This window comes from Pterocles gutturalis, unplaced genomic scaffold (genome assembly GCF_000699245.1).
Source record: "Pterocles gutturalis isolate BGI_N339 unplaced genomic scaffold, ASM69924v1 scaffold4250, whole genome shotgun sequence".
Classification (NCBI taxonomy): Eukaryota; Metazoa; Chordata; class Aves; order Pterocliformes; family Pteroclidae; genus Pterocles; species Pterocles gutturalis.
In genome coordinates this window covers 3,846-18,800 of record NW_010137996.1, presented here as the reverse complement: position 1 = coordinate 18,800, position 14,955 = coordinate 3,846, and the positions used below count along the sequence as shown (strand labels likewise).

At 40.1% G+C, this 14,955-nt stretch overlaps 1 protein-coding gene across 1 annotated transcript in view; it reads right to left on the bottom strand.

Moving 5' to 3' along the window:
• MTUS1 (microtubule associated tumor suppressor 1) overlaps positions 1-14,381 on the bottom strand; it is a 37,289-nt gene extending 22,908 nt beyond the window's left edge. Inside the window, exons 1-2 of the mRNA XM_010082792.1 lie at positions 13,892-14,381; positions 9,514-9,731 (exon numbers count right to left, since the gene is read on the bottom strand). Of these exons, the coding sequence (XP_010081094.1) occupies positions 9,514-9,731; positions 13,892-14,381 (708 nt within the window). The remainder of the gene's footprint in view (positions 1-9,513; positions 9,732-13,891) is intronic.
• Between the last annotated feature and the right edge of the window lie 574 nt (positions 14,382-14,955).

The window sequence follows — 14,955 nt, the reverse complement described above, 5'->3', positions numbered from 1 at the left end:
CAAAAAATTCTCAGTTTAAAGGAGGAGAATTGGACATTTCTTTTCTGTGGAAGATTAGGCAGTTAAAAATCCTTCATGTTTTGAAAATTTGAAAAGTGAATTCAGAGGGATGTGTGCCCCATAACAAGGACATGGGAAGGTGAGGTATGCTCCACTGCAACCGGATGGAAAAAGAGATCCAAGATAGAGGGCTGGAGAATGTGACAGTTTCAAGATGACACAAATGACCAAGTAATGAATGGAATAAATTACAAAATGTGTCATTCATGTTTGTGTTACTGGCAGTTACGCAGCCCAGTTACAGGCTTAAGAGTATTTTTCCTAGCAACCAAGTATTTTTGCTACAGCTTGAGATTCAAACAGACAAGCCTTGGGTCATTCTGGATACAAATGAGGGTGAAGATGCATCAATGTCTGAACAGTTGCCATAGCTCTGCTTTAAAAGCAGGAAGCTCTACAAAAGTCCTCATCCCAGAATGAACAAAAAAAGATATTTATACCAAGCACACAAGCAACCAGCCCTCCTGGCTACATACCTATACCAAATCTTCATGTGAGAAAGATACAAGATAGCTCCAAGAGCTCAGGTTATGAGCAGTTCTCAAGCTGGAACAGGTGGATGTTCCTCAAGCATCCCACAGCTCCTTTGCTGACTGCTAATCCAGAAGCATTCAGTTTTATGTCAAACCAGCAAGTCTTACTTCTTTGAGAGGACGCGCAACAAGCCGGACTAAGTATTTCATGTTTCCCAGCACAGTCCTGGTGCTGGCCAGGCAAGGTGATCCTGGTGTGGGAGCCCCATGCTCTGCCTGTCAAGGCTCTGAGAGCCACAGATAGGCTGTGCCTGGCCAAAAAGCCCTATTCACCTTTTGCAAGTTTTTCCTCCATATTAAGAGTTACAAGTCCTTCAACAGCTACTTGATGTAAAAGAGCAAACCATGGCAGAAACCGGGCTTCAAGTATGCATGTCCAAATAAGCTAACACTGCCCATCTGGTAGTAATTATCCACACATCACAGTTCACATTTTAAACAACCACATTCCAAACTGTACTCTTTTGTAGCTATACAAAAGAAGGAAGAATTCACGAGAACCAATACTGGAAAGTTCACATTTATATACCGAAATATGGGATGGGTGTGTGTTTGGTTTTTTTAATTTCAAGCAGCTATGTCACACAACTATCTATGTGATAAGCTACCAATCACAGTTGCCTAGCCTACCCCATGCAATGTATCACCTCCTCCAGGAGCTCTGTGGCATTTCAAACTTCTTAACAAGCTTCCGTCATTTAACAAAAACCTCTCACTCAGTTTTTCATCCTCAGATTAATGTTTCCAGATCTTCCTCAAAATTGCACTCCTGTGAAGCCTTACATCTTCTATTAACAGGTTCAGAAGCAGCATTATGCATTATCCAAACCAAAAACTGCAAAGCACTAGTACATTGCAAAGGAACAGACACAACCCACTTCTAGGTCCTGAAATATCTCAGGGAATCAAGTCGTTTCATGGAACTTTTCCCATGACACAAACATACAGCAACCATACTGAAACATTCCCCTCTTAATGCTGGGATGCGACATGGTCCCTGCCCAGAGAAGGTGCATAAGGGCCCAGACGATGCTGGTACCGAGCACTCTGCGGCATGCAGGCAGGCAGCTCCACATCTCTGGCAAAGGGCAGCACCTCTACCTGTCACAGGCAGAACTGGCAGGTGGAAGCAGCTCTGAACTGGACAGCTGTAGATCAGCCTTCTAGCTTTATCAGCAATACATGTTATAAACAAGTCATTTAAAGAGTCAAGACCTATGGAAGAAGAACATTAAGCATCAAAAACAGAACATAATGATGTTTCTTTGAAAAGCATTTTATTAGACCAGATAAAATTCATTCAGAGTGCATAAAACAGAAGGGAAGCACTTAAATGTGTTTTACTGTCACAGCGTCAAATCAGTTTTATTCTGTGAAAGGAAAGCCTGATTTTTGAAAGCCATTTGCTCAAACCACAAGCACTTACTCCTTAAAAAAAAAATCAAACTTAAAAATAAAAATAATAAATCATGGTTATTTGCAAGCAGCTCTGTACTATGAGTGCTTAGCCCTTACAGGAGATGAACCTAGTTAAACGATAACCTGTTCTTCCATACAGACTATTTAATACTGGTGCAGTCTCAGTTGCCAACAGCTCTTAATACAGGATGCATCTTTCTCATCTGAGCAGATATACAGACAAAGCATCAGAAATTGGAGTCAATGCCATCCTTGTGCCGCAACGGTCATGAAAAGCATTATCATTGGCCGTAATTTAGAAACTGAGTCACAACTGTGCATAAACTCCAGTCACTCGTGTCATCAGCTGTACTCTGGAGGCAATTATGAAGGGGTAACAAAAGGGTCATTCATATCTGCTTTCCAGTGTGACATTTGCTTTGTCTGTTTTGGTCCTTATACTACAGTATTTCTACCAGTCCCTCTTCCTTCTCTGCTGGCAAAACCCAATCCTCTAAATAAATATTCTAATGAGAAGTCAGCAACTTTAGAAGTGATTTTTTTTTTTTTTAAACTCACCTGTCCCCCATCCCACTTAAAAAAACACTGAAATGTAATTACTTTCACATCAGAGACAAAAGCAAGCTAAAGAAATGAGCCAAGGAAGCGGCACAACAAGTACGATTTACGCCCTCTGCTCCATGTATTTTTTTTGAAAGGAGCACCAGACTATTACTGCAATAAAGTGAAAATACCATTAGCCATCTCAAATCAATATATAGTGAAGTGAATTTCCAAATTACTCTTGGCCTTGTTAATGTTATGCATTGCCTTCTTACCAAATTAAATAAGCAATCAGTTTTCACCTTGACTTACTACTTCAAACAGAATTCAACCAAGCCTCAGAATACAATGCTTATGTAATCACATAAGATAATAGGACTCACTGTAATTTCCAATATTTTATTTCTATCACTCGCTAGGTACATTTATGGAGAATCACATATTTGTTCCGTGATGTTTAGTCTGCGAAACCCTAAAGCTGAGAACCAGCCAAACAGGATTCCTGTGAGTCACTTAATATTTAACACGGATCGTACACTTGCAGGTTCTTTATGCTTTTCCAAGCTTTATATGGGATCTTATGCTCATATGGGATTTTTGTTTTTCCATTTAGAAGTGATGTCCACCTTCATGCAATAGCTTTACAAAAGTTAGTTCTAGATATAGTAATACGGGCTATTTAAGTTTTCTGTAACAGCCTGTTTCATACTTTACAGGGTTTCTGAACTCCCATATTAGTTTCCACTCGTTACATGGAATGACTCCTTCCTTCTCCGAAAAAATTCTGATCTCATAAAAAAACAATTTTACCCTAAGCAATTAATTATTTTTCAGTATTTTGTGACTTTGTTGTCTCAGTTCATCTGAGTATGACAACATCTCCATCAGATATCACGCAGCTTTGATAAGTTATACTGTCACAATGGAAGTTCTCACGTCTAGAAAATTATAATTATCTTTGTAAAGTTCTTTGAAATGTTAGAATATGAGATCCTGTGCTTGAGCACAATATTACAGTATGTTCTTTATGTCATTCCATTTTAAAGGCTGTTTAGAATTTCATCTGAAAAAGGCAGTACAAAACAAGAGGGAAACAAGAAGATACTATTTTATTTCTTCCCCTAACTGCTCCCATTAATTTTTATTTCATAATAGATACATCAGGTTGCTACTCTCAGTGATTCTGCATCTTCTTGAAAAAAAGTTTTGAGAAATAACAAAGTAGCCATGAGAATCAGCTTTTTCATAGAAAGCAACACACTCATTGTCTGAAACACCCAAGTTTGTTTCAGTCAAAGGTGTCTTTTCTCAAGACACATTTTGCTAGGAGTAGCTACAAGACAGGACTTCTGACTCCCTCCAGCTGTAACCCATTCTGAGTACCCAGGTGTACCCAATAAATTGCTTAACTGAGTCTTCTAAAAATTTATTTCCACCAGAGCCTAGTTTCACAGTAATTAATGGATTAAACTGATGTTAGAGCACACAAATCTTCAACCTGTTGCCAAAAATATTCTTATCCATCAGCAGCCACCTGTTACAGGGACCTTGAGATTCATTTGAAACTTCCTTGCTTTCCAACAGCTACCTGTCAGATGCAAACTGCTAGAGCCTACGTTTGCTTTGCAGAGGGAAGCTACTGCATTATTATTCCTTTACTGAACAGAATATATTTGTATTTCTCAAATTCAATCTATTACCTTTTTACTTTGGTTCCAAGTGGATTTTTTTAATCTAAAGAAATGCAAAAAAATACCTAAATTAAATATCCTTATTCTCTCTTGTAAAAAGTTATGCCCATATTTTGGGAAGCCAGATTTAAAGAGCAGAAGTACACTTGGGATGAAAATCCTAACGAGAACTGGACAACTTTGATGTTAGGTTCTAGAAAATCAAAACTATAAATTTAACTCAAAGACAGCTGCTCTAAACAATAGGCCTGACAATATATTTTTCATTTATAGGCCAAAAGTATGAGTGTTCCAAATCTCTTCATTTTACTATAAATGGTTTTGGGTTTAGTGATGCAATGTGTACTTCTGCTCCTAAGCTAGATATGCATTTCTTATTTGATAAATAGAAACATTTTCTGATGAACTCCCACAAAGGCCAAGACAATTTTTTTCTGATACATGTGTCCATGTATTCCAAGATGGAAAAAAAAAAAAAACCACAAGCTCTTTAAAGTCCTAAGAAATTCCCAAGAAAACTAGTATCTTGACTCTTACAGTCATCCACATGTCAGGAAATGCCAATTACAGTAGCTCATATATTCTAATGGTTAATTTATATTTCTACCTAGAAATATGGAAGCCTGTTTCAGTCATACAATTTCTAGCACATTACTTATGTTGCTTCCTGTGTCACATCCATAAGGTGGTATTCACATGTTATTGTCAAGGCTCTACAGCCTCTCAAATGTCATTTCCCTCTATGAGAGAAATTTCTTGAAGACGTCACGACAGTCATTACCAAGTCAAGTTTCAGCTGCAAATACCAGTCTTCCCATTACCATACCAAGGAGAAGCACAACAGTGAAATTTAGTTTCTGTTCATCTTTGTAGCACAGACACAAATCTGAAGCTCATTTCTATGGCAGAATCTGTCGAGAGCTCTTGAAACACAGATTTATTAAACCAGAAGAACAGAAATGGGTGTTCATAACAAACACGTTACCATCTTTTTACCATTTTTTAAACGGCCGAAGTAGTTCTGAATGTAGCAATTTATGCATTAAAATGAGAGGATGAAAAGTTAATATTTGTCAATTCACACTCTGAACGGTCGCAAAGCTGTTCAAGTCACTCTAACAATACATTACCTCTCCACCTGAAAGCTAAATCTCCCTTAAACAGTCAAAACCAGACTTAAAACCAAGCTAGTACTGTGCTGCTAAAACAAACACCTCCCTACCCCCAAACACGTAAGAGTTTATATATGGCAGCAAGCCAGAGGTTCAACCACCCCAGCTGCAGCGTGCACACAGCCTTGCAGGGGGCAGCCCCAAGGCAGGCGAAGGGGCTGAGCACGCCACAGCAGCCAAGAAGCAGAGGCTTACTCAGGAGTCACTATGGCCTCAGTCTCATCAGCTGGTGATGTACTTTTGCAGGACAACACAGAAACAATCTGAGTTTGGGACTTCTTCCTTGCCAAGAGAGCATCTGGCTCCTACCCACAGCTGCAGACCTCTTGGGCACACGTTCCCACCCCACCCCAGAACTGGTGGTTCCTCACCCCCACTCCTTTCCCCAGTCAACCACCGTGCAGGGGGCATACCCGTAACACTTTGGTATGGGCAGACCTATAAAACTAGACACACTGTAATTTTTTTTATTTTTTTTTTTTCCTTCCTGACTGGATGCCTGAACTGGCTCCTCAAGGTCAGGCGAGCACCAGCCTGTGCAGACACAGGGGCAAGGGAAGAGGGCAGGGCTGCAGGAGTGCTGCAGACATGCTACAGACATGCTAAACCGTGCCTTTCAAGCCTCTGTGAACACACTTGTCACTGAAGAGACAAGAAATAAATTCAAAATTAATATGCAAAATGAACACCAGGGGAAGTTAAAAGAATAACTCTAACACAATTGTGCAAATTTTAGCGCTTAATGCAGTTAAAGGTTAATGGAAGATAGCTTTCCTTGGCACTTCATGCACAATGTAAATGGCTGACTTCACCATTTACTCTGTACTGCCACTTTTCCTTTCTTGTTTCAACTTAAAAAACAGGAAAATAGTTATGAAGACACAGGAATTGCCAGGGGATCGGGGGAACACAGTAGTCTAGAAAGACTAAGCTCGCTTTTGTGATCAGCCTGCAGTTTGACAAGTGTTTCTAACACCACCAGCGCACATACAGCTGTCTAACAATGGAAAAACTCAGTGCCGTCTGGCATTCTCATGACCATGCCATCAAGTATTCTGGATGCCAAGAGGGTTTCCATCTGGAATTAACCTAGTGCAACAGTAGCTCCTGTGAGTTAGAAATTGGGGTTTTAGGATTTTAAAGTTTTTAAATTCAGAAGAGTCTCAGTCAAAGTAGTTAAGCACAGAAACTCCCTGGACAAACCCTGACAGCTCAAGCATGAAGGTGTTATCAGAGGCAGCTGTTAATATTGACAGCTCCAAGATCCTGCTTGCAACAAACAGGTTTGAGCTCAGGCACAGTTTTGTGAGGGATTCCTGCTGGGCTAGAAACAGCACAGAGCATTGCTCAATCTCGTTTAACCCTTCAACACCAGCCTCTCAACCACTCCAGATTGGCTGGCTGCATATTTGAAAGAAGTCATTGCCAGCAACTCCCGATTCTATTCGCAGCTATCCCACATCAAATAAACTCATAAGCAGCAATTTTAAACATTTGTGCAGAAATGCACTGGGACCTCTTGGGGAGAAAAAAAAAAAAAACAAAAAAAAACCTGAAAGCAAACCCAAACAAACCCAACAGCTGAATCACCTCACAGTAACTCAGCTTTGCAGGGAAAACAGGAGGGGCTGGGGCAGGTTTTGCCAAGAGGCTTGGGCTGGGCTGCACAGCCTCCGAGCAACCCAACAGCTCACTCCAGCTCTTTTCTCCATCTGATTAGGCAGCCTGTGCTCAACACCATCTCACCCTTGCACTGGCTCTGACCACACATTAGGATGGTCCACATCGCTAATCTGGCAAACAGCTGCTCTCTCTTGGGCTGGGTTAGCTTTCTGGTAGTTGTAAGCTGAATCAGTCTTCTGCAGGGACAGACCAGCACCAGAGGAGTCTGGAGCAGGACCTTCCTCTGGTTACAGCAAGCTGTTCTATCATCTTACCCTGCATCGTGTCACTTCACACTTGCTCTACTGGAATGGAAGCACAGCTTTCTTTGTTCTTCATGTAATCAGCTAAGCATGATTTATGGTATTTTGCTTAAACCAGAAAGGCTGAAGCTACTTTCATTTGGCTCTGCAATAGTTAATCTATGAGCCCCTGCCTTACAAGCTAAAACTTAACTCCAAGTTTCTCCCCAAGTTTACCCCAAGAGTTTTGAAAACTACACCCAAGGGGTCCCCAAGAGACACTTGAGAAAAATAAACTTATGGCCAGTTGAGATTAAGTTAGCTACACCAGACTCCACACTTCACCAGAAAGAAAAAAAAAAAACACAACACCAAAAAACCCAACAAACAAAACCAAATCAAACCACAAAACCAAAACAACTCTTCAGTCTTCCCTAAAACACAGAAATCCTACAGGATGTTCCCCGTAGCTAACTACCAGATTCTGAGTGTTCCGTACACCACCATAGCAGAAGAGTTCTTCTCACCCCCAAGGGAAGTACACAAGATAAAGACAGTGACTCTTCATCAAGCATTGTCTTATCCTGGGAAAGGAGAGAACAACCTTACTATCAATAACTGGTATGAAAGTACATCAATATGTCATATTTAGCCCAGTTTCACGTGCTTAGACTTAGCTCTCCAAGATTACAAATAGTATAAAATCAGATAGAAATAAAATTTTTTTTCTATCTGCAAAAGGATAAGACGATAAGAGGAAGGAGGAGCAAAATTACTAGTTTCCTCCACACAGTTCTCATCTTCAACACCACTTTTTTTTTTTAACAACCATTTCCATTAGTCTAAACAAAAAAATAATGTTTAGACTAAGTGACCTGTAAAATAGCCTGGAAGAATCAAATATGTATGACAGGCTTCTCCTCATTAAATATGACATGGATAAAGTATTCCTAAATTTTAAAAAGTCGCAACACAAAATATTTGAGAAAATAATCTAGGCGAAGACATTTACTTATAAAAGTTACCAAAAATCAAGGTGCTTATTATACAGTAATTTGAAGACTGCACAGAGGTTTAGCAGTGACAATCTCTTATATAAATTTCACATTTTTGTATTAGATGACAAGCATCCAAAAATCCTTTATCAAATTGCTTTGATGATTTTAAACTAGTTCCTTAGCAGGGAAAGGCACTTCAATCGAGTCTAAAAAACCAAACCCACAAAACTGGCTAAGAGACACTGCTCTTATTGAGTTGAACCAGACTTGGACTTTAAATACAGTATTTTTTAGATGAAATGAGAGCAAGAAGATATCCCACAAGAAGAGAATGTTATGTTTCTGGCAGCATACTAAGACAACTCCAAGATGTTTTTGTATACCAGATTATAAAATCACCACATATCAGAACAGCTGAAATGAAATTGATACTAATCTTGGAACATGAGTTATAAATCCAAGAGAAACTGCTATTGAAGCCTGCATCAACTGTTGCAGTGTAAATCCATAACTGTTGTAGTTTCCTGAACTTCAGATTTTTCTTCTCTCAAAAGTTTTCAAAGCAGATCAGAAGTTTCTAGTGTAATATCACACTGATTAGATCATTATGTATGTCGAAACAGACTAGAACAAATAAACATTAAACCACATCAGATTAATTTCACTCTGAATTCTAGGTGCATTTCTAAATTTTTTTAAAATGAAATATTGATGATTTTAAGACACCACCAATAATGCAGGATTCAATAAATACAACCATTATAACTCACACTGTATTCTGAATAGCTCAAACACATATCTACCCCTTATATACTCTTCTACCCAGTGTCAGATAACAAAGCAAGGTCATGCAGATTATCTGTTGAAACTAGTCCTTCCTACAAGGGCAGTACTGGAAGTATATACTTGGAAAGGTACTCAGCCCTGAAGGGCTCTCTGACAACAAACATTTAAAAACTTCTCTTCTAAAAAGGATATGAGGCTGCAAAGAGGCCATAAAACCCAGTCTCAAGGTTTTTATTTTTTCTGCCCAACTGATGCCAGGAGCAGGCTTACTGTTACCTCCACAGGAAAACAGAAATCATTGGCATGGAAACACAGATGTCATGTATCAGTATATTAGTATTTTCAGAAGCACTTGTTGAGAAGACTTAAAAAATTAAAGCCAAAATTGATTAGCTGCGAGTTTTTACCTCAGATTGCAGGTGCTGGATCACAACTGTTAATGCTTCAAACTTCTGGTTACTGCTTGTCAGGAATTTTTTCAGCTGCAGGATGATTCCACTTTGGGTCTCACATTTTGTTTTGTACTGTGTCAACTCAGCTGGTTTTGTGCCAGGCGAATGCACATCTGTGGAGGCTTGGGTCTGTATGCACGAGCTCTTGGGACTCCGCTGCTTGCCCTTGTCAACTAAAACAACAACAATAACTAATTAATATGTACCTTATGTTGACGTCCACCAAAACTTAAAAGGCAGGTACATGAGAAAGTAGTATAAACACTTGTTGAAATACTTGTAAGGAGAAAGGGTTATTTCAGTAGCACTGGAGAGCAGAGCTGCACTATCACTTGCCAGGTTAATTTCTAGCACCATAACCTTGTATACATTTTGCACTTCATCCTCACCTTCACATATTCTGTGGCTTACTTTTCAGCATACTCTTCACACTGTGCTTTGAGTAAATATTTTCATAAAATGCAAGATCTGTCATCCTACCTATCCAGTAACTTATTTCTAACATAAGAGTTGGCCACTTGTTTGCAATGTGGATTTCATATTTCCTGCACTCTGAAGTACTGCTGAATAGAAAGCCATTTTTCATTTACTTAGCCTTTTTCTTCCTTTCACAACTTTAATTGCAAAAACTCCCCGCTCTGCAGCTCAGGTTTGAGCTTTATTACGTTAGTTAAAATGAGGTCTCGCAGCATTTCTGAGTGTCAGCAATTTCAGTCACAAGAATGAGACTTTAAACAACGCTCTAAAACATAATATATTTCAAGTTTGCCCTGCCACTATTCATGGTCCAAGAATTACATTGTCAATTTAATATTCCAAGTTATGTTGCAACCTCAATCCCTTCGCCCTACACAATCATCTCATGTCAAAGGAAACCACATTACATAATCCAGCGCTTGACTCGTAAACACCGCAGAGGTTCCACGTTTCTCTGCTGCCTTCAGACTGTGAAGGGAGCACAGTGCTGCTGTGCGGATAGGGCCAGTCTTCCCCATTTGATCATACCGGGAACAAGCAAACACTTTTGCAATAAAAGGCTGATGCAATACATAAATATCCCTTGGCAGTTTAATGAAGACATCTAAGCAGATTAGTTTTACAGTTTCAACTTAACAAGATTTCTTCAAGATAAAGTGAAAAAAACTGAGAGGTGAGATTTGGAGAAAAGAAAAATAGGGATATGCGGAAAAACAGGGGACAAAGTAACTAACTAGAAGTAGCTGCTCATGAATCCTTTCTGAAGCCCAAGCACCCGGTTTGAAGGTTGCTAAAGGACTCTAGAATAGTCCCAGCAGTGTAAGGTTCAATCACACAACTGGAGACAGTATTAATAACAAAAGCTCTGATTCTCAGTTCACATTAGTCTGACTGACACATCAACTGTTAATGAATATATCAATCTTGCATACCCTTCACTTGTTTTCAAAGCATTTGAAAACAAGTTTCCTGTCCAAAATACTGATGTCCTCTGTGCCTCTCTTACTGAACCAGATATAAAGTGCCTCCCAAGCCTATTAATTTTCCAAATAAATCCTCTCTAGGCAGCATTTTCTGCCATCTCTCAGAGAACTGTTGGCATATTGCTTTATCGTGTTCAGATGCTCTTGTATTCTTGCAGACTTCACTACACTTCTTCTCAGAGATGCTGACTGTTAAAGGGTATATTTTCAATTAGAAACATATAATCTTGCAGTTTAACAGTAGAGCTGTTAAAAGGCACATCAACATCAAAACCCAAATCAAAATACAGATCTGTAGGGATAAGATAAAGCTTGGCTGCTAACTCTAGTTAGCTTATTTTTACCACCATTTTAACTAACATGACCATTTCTTTCCTCACAGTGCAGCTATAGTAGACTTTTCAGCAGACCTCTTTAAATGAATGACAGTTCACATTTGAGAGCAACCACATCAGATTTCCAGCAATCTTATGGAGAATACTGTGTTTAGGAAAACACTGGTTACTTTCTGAAGAACCTTCAAAAATCATAAGTCACAGTAATCAAGGAGAGAGGAAAAAAAGATCAGAGATGGGAGAATAAACATGTACAGTCAGTCCTTCCGTGCCCTACTGGCTCACGTACTCCTACTCTCTCATATATTCCACCTCCCTTCCTGAATGTTCCACTTACAATAAACAAAGAACTAGAGCACTCTTTTTGATTTAAGGGTACTGGGTAAATTCACTGATACAGATGCTAATGTCATCATTTAATTAACTATATGAAATTACTTTTATATCCAGTTGTAGGACCCTGAGAGAGCTGCATTAAACCTGAACAAAATGTTTGCAGACAATTTTTTTCCTGGGAAAAAAATTACATCACATACTATTACCTAATGAAGTTATTTCATTTAAATACAGTGACACAACAGGTAACCACAAATGACACAAGACTCCAGATATCCCATTTCCAGAGTTCAGCCAGCCTTTATCAGTTTGCCAGGTTCACACCATTGTTCTTATTGTGGTGCCCAGACTACCACGTCTTTTTATAGAAGCTCATCCAAACATCCAACCAAGCCAACCAGGGATACTACGCTAAAAAAAACTGAACAAAAAACATGTACTAGAGAAACTCAGTGACATTCCTATTGCCAATTTTATCACAGACATGTGCTATATACAGCACATGTTGAAAAGCATTTCTCTGCTAGCATGAACCCTCTGTAGCATGAACTGCCTCTACGGATTAACACCAGCAACACATCAATGCTTATTTATGGCCCATGTACCTCTGGGCAATGACAGATAGTTTCCAGATTTGCATAGAAGGCATACTGTGATGTCAAAACAAAAGCCGTGCTTTCATTAAAACAAAAGCATCATGAGTCTTATTACTGATACAACACATCAGTGATGGACTCTAAATTAAAGAGGAGATTGGTTGCCAGCCCAAGTCCCCCTCACTTTGGCCTTTTTACTTGACACCTTTATACAGTCAGACATGTAAAGCAGAACAATTTCCACCCTCAAGTTAGGTTCTGGACTCCTCTCCAACAGACTCGAAAACACTGTACCCAATCTAGCTGAAATGCTCGATTTCTGAAGACTAGAAATCAGAGTCTCAATTACAACATGTAGCAGAGTAACCAAAAATGCTCGATTTCTGAAGACTAGAAATCAGATTCTCAATTACAACATGTAGCAGAGTAACCGAACAGAATCACCATGTAAGGTCCTATTTTTTTTTTTTTTTCAATAGAATGGCCTGGGTTGAAAAGGACCATAGTGATCATCTAGTTTCAACCCCCCGCCCCCCGCCATATGCAGGGCCACCAACCACTAGACCAGGCTGCTCAGAGCCACATCCAGCCTGGCCTTGAATGCCTCCAGGGATGGGGCATCCACGACCTCCCTGGGCAACCTGTTCCAGTGTGTAACCACCCTTTGGGTGAAAAACTCTCCTAATCTCTAACCTAAACCTCCCCCGTCTTAGTTTAAAACCATTCCCCCTTGCCCTATCACTGTCCACCCTCGTAAACAGTTGCTCCCCCTCCTGTTTATAGGCTCCCTTCAGGTACTGGAAGGCTGCAATGAGGTCTCCCCGGAGCCTTCTCTTCTCCAAGCTAAACAAGCCCAGTTCCCTCAACCTTTCCTCATAGGAGAGGTTCTCCTATCTTTCTTCGTACCAGTAACAACAACAAATATTAGCAGTGATTTTGCAAAGACTAAACCTTATTACCACTGAATCATTCACAGAATATTTTATATCTTTCTAGCAAAAAGAATACCCCATGACTTTGGAAAAGGTCCAAAAATCCTCCCACTCCCTCTACAGTTGCTACACAGATAGCAGCAGCCGATTCCGGTTGAGGAGAACGTTAGACCCCTCCCAAGCTTCTCCATAAAGCAAACTGTTACCCATACATAGCTTCTCTAGTTAATAGATGTTAAAAAGCAAGACATACACAAATATCTGTACATCAGGGCATGTGCCACAAAACTACATCTAAGTGCTGGAGTACTGCCTAGTACTTAATATCATACTTGGCTGCTGGCTATCTCAGAACTCGCCTGGTACCGCTGTTTTCCTGAGCCTCTCTATCTCACGCACTGTTTCTAGATTACCAGAAGAAACATCTATCACTCACTTTTAGGTTTGCAGAGCCAACCTGAAGCCTTCCTTTCCTTATCGGGTACTAGGAAGGTCTGTGTAGTAATGTTTACGCTAGGTAGAAATTATTTTATTTAAACAAGAGAGTCAATTTCTACAAAACAAAACAACATTTCTTAAAAGCATTCAAAATAGCCTAAACAAACAACTTGACAAGCACAGGCAGGAACAACCTCGCTGCTCTCCCCACACTTTTGCAGTCACCATTGTCTTACCCCTAAGCACCTTCTTTTCACATTCCTCATCCAAACTGTTAGCTTCCACAGGTTTTTCAAAACTCATGTGTGCCTTGTGTAAGCAATTTTCAAAGAAAAATCCTTGCTCAACATTTTCTCTTGAAGAAAGATGCAGGCTGGTAAAAACTTTCTGCCTCTCCTCCATTTTCTGGAAAGCCTTGTCTACACATGTTAAATTGGTGCTCACTTCTTTGATCAGTAAGACCAAATCAGCCTGAGTATTTAATCGAGTTTCCATTTCTTCTCTTACTCGTTGGATTTCCTCAAGCACAGTTCTAATATCCAAGTGACTGGACTTCACCTCCGCTTTGAGATCTTCTTTCACCTGATGCTGGCTCCTCTGCAGTGCCAACACTGTTCTGATTTCTTTTTGAGATGCTTCCACTTCATGCTTCAGTTCCTTCTGTCCAGCCTGCATGGCCTCCTGGCTAGCTTTCACTTCTGCCAACAGAGCAGCAAGGCACTCCATTCTGATCCCACAGGAGTCACCAGACCTCTCCCAGTGTCACAGCTTCCAAGCGGTCAGGGACATTTGTGAGCTGGTGGATGTCCCCAGACAGCAAGAGAGCTAGCACATAGTCCTTGGTATGATATCCTACCTCAATTTACAGCATGCTGCAGTGAAGGCACTAGGTAAAAGTCTAGTACAAGGCGAGACAAAGGCACAAAATAAAATATTTCAATAAGCAGGGCTCTAGAGCCAGAGCTCCTCCTCAGGGCTCAGCCAGAGCACTAATCAGTTTAATGGCAGATTATGCCACACCTGAATTTTTTAAAATCTTTTGCTGACATCACTGTACATGGGACGTCACCCCAAAAGCCACTCCCAACAGTCATTTGATCTGTGCATCAATCAAAGTATGTCTGGGCATCAGTAACCAGGTTTGTTGCAACACAGCCAAATACTGGGCAAGAATGCGGCAGCCCTTCCTTTCCAACACAAAGGCTGAAAAGGAGCCCGAACTGCCTGCAGGAGCTGAAAGCCAAACAGTTCAACAGTGCTTAGTTATTTCAAGTATAGATTCAACAAGGTGATTATGCAC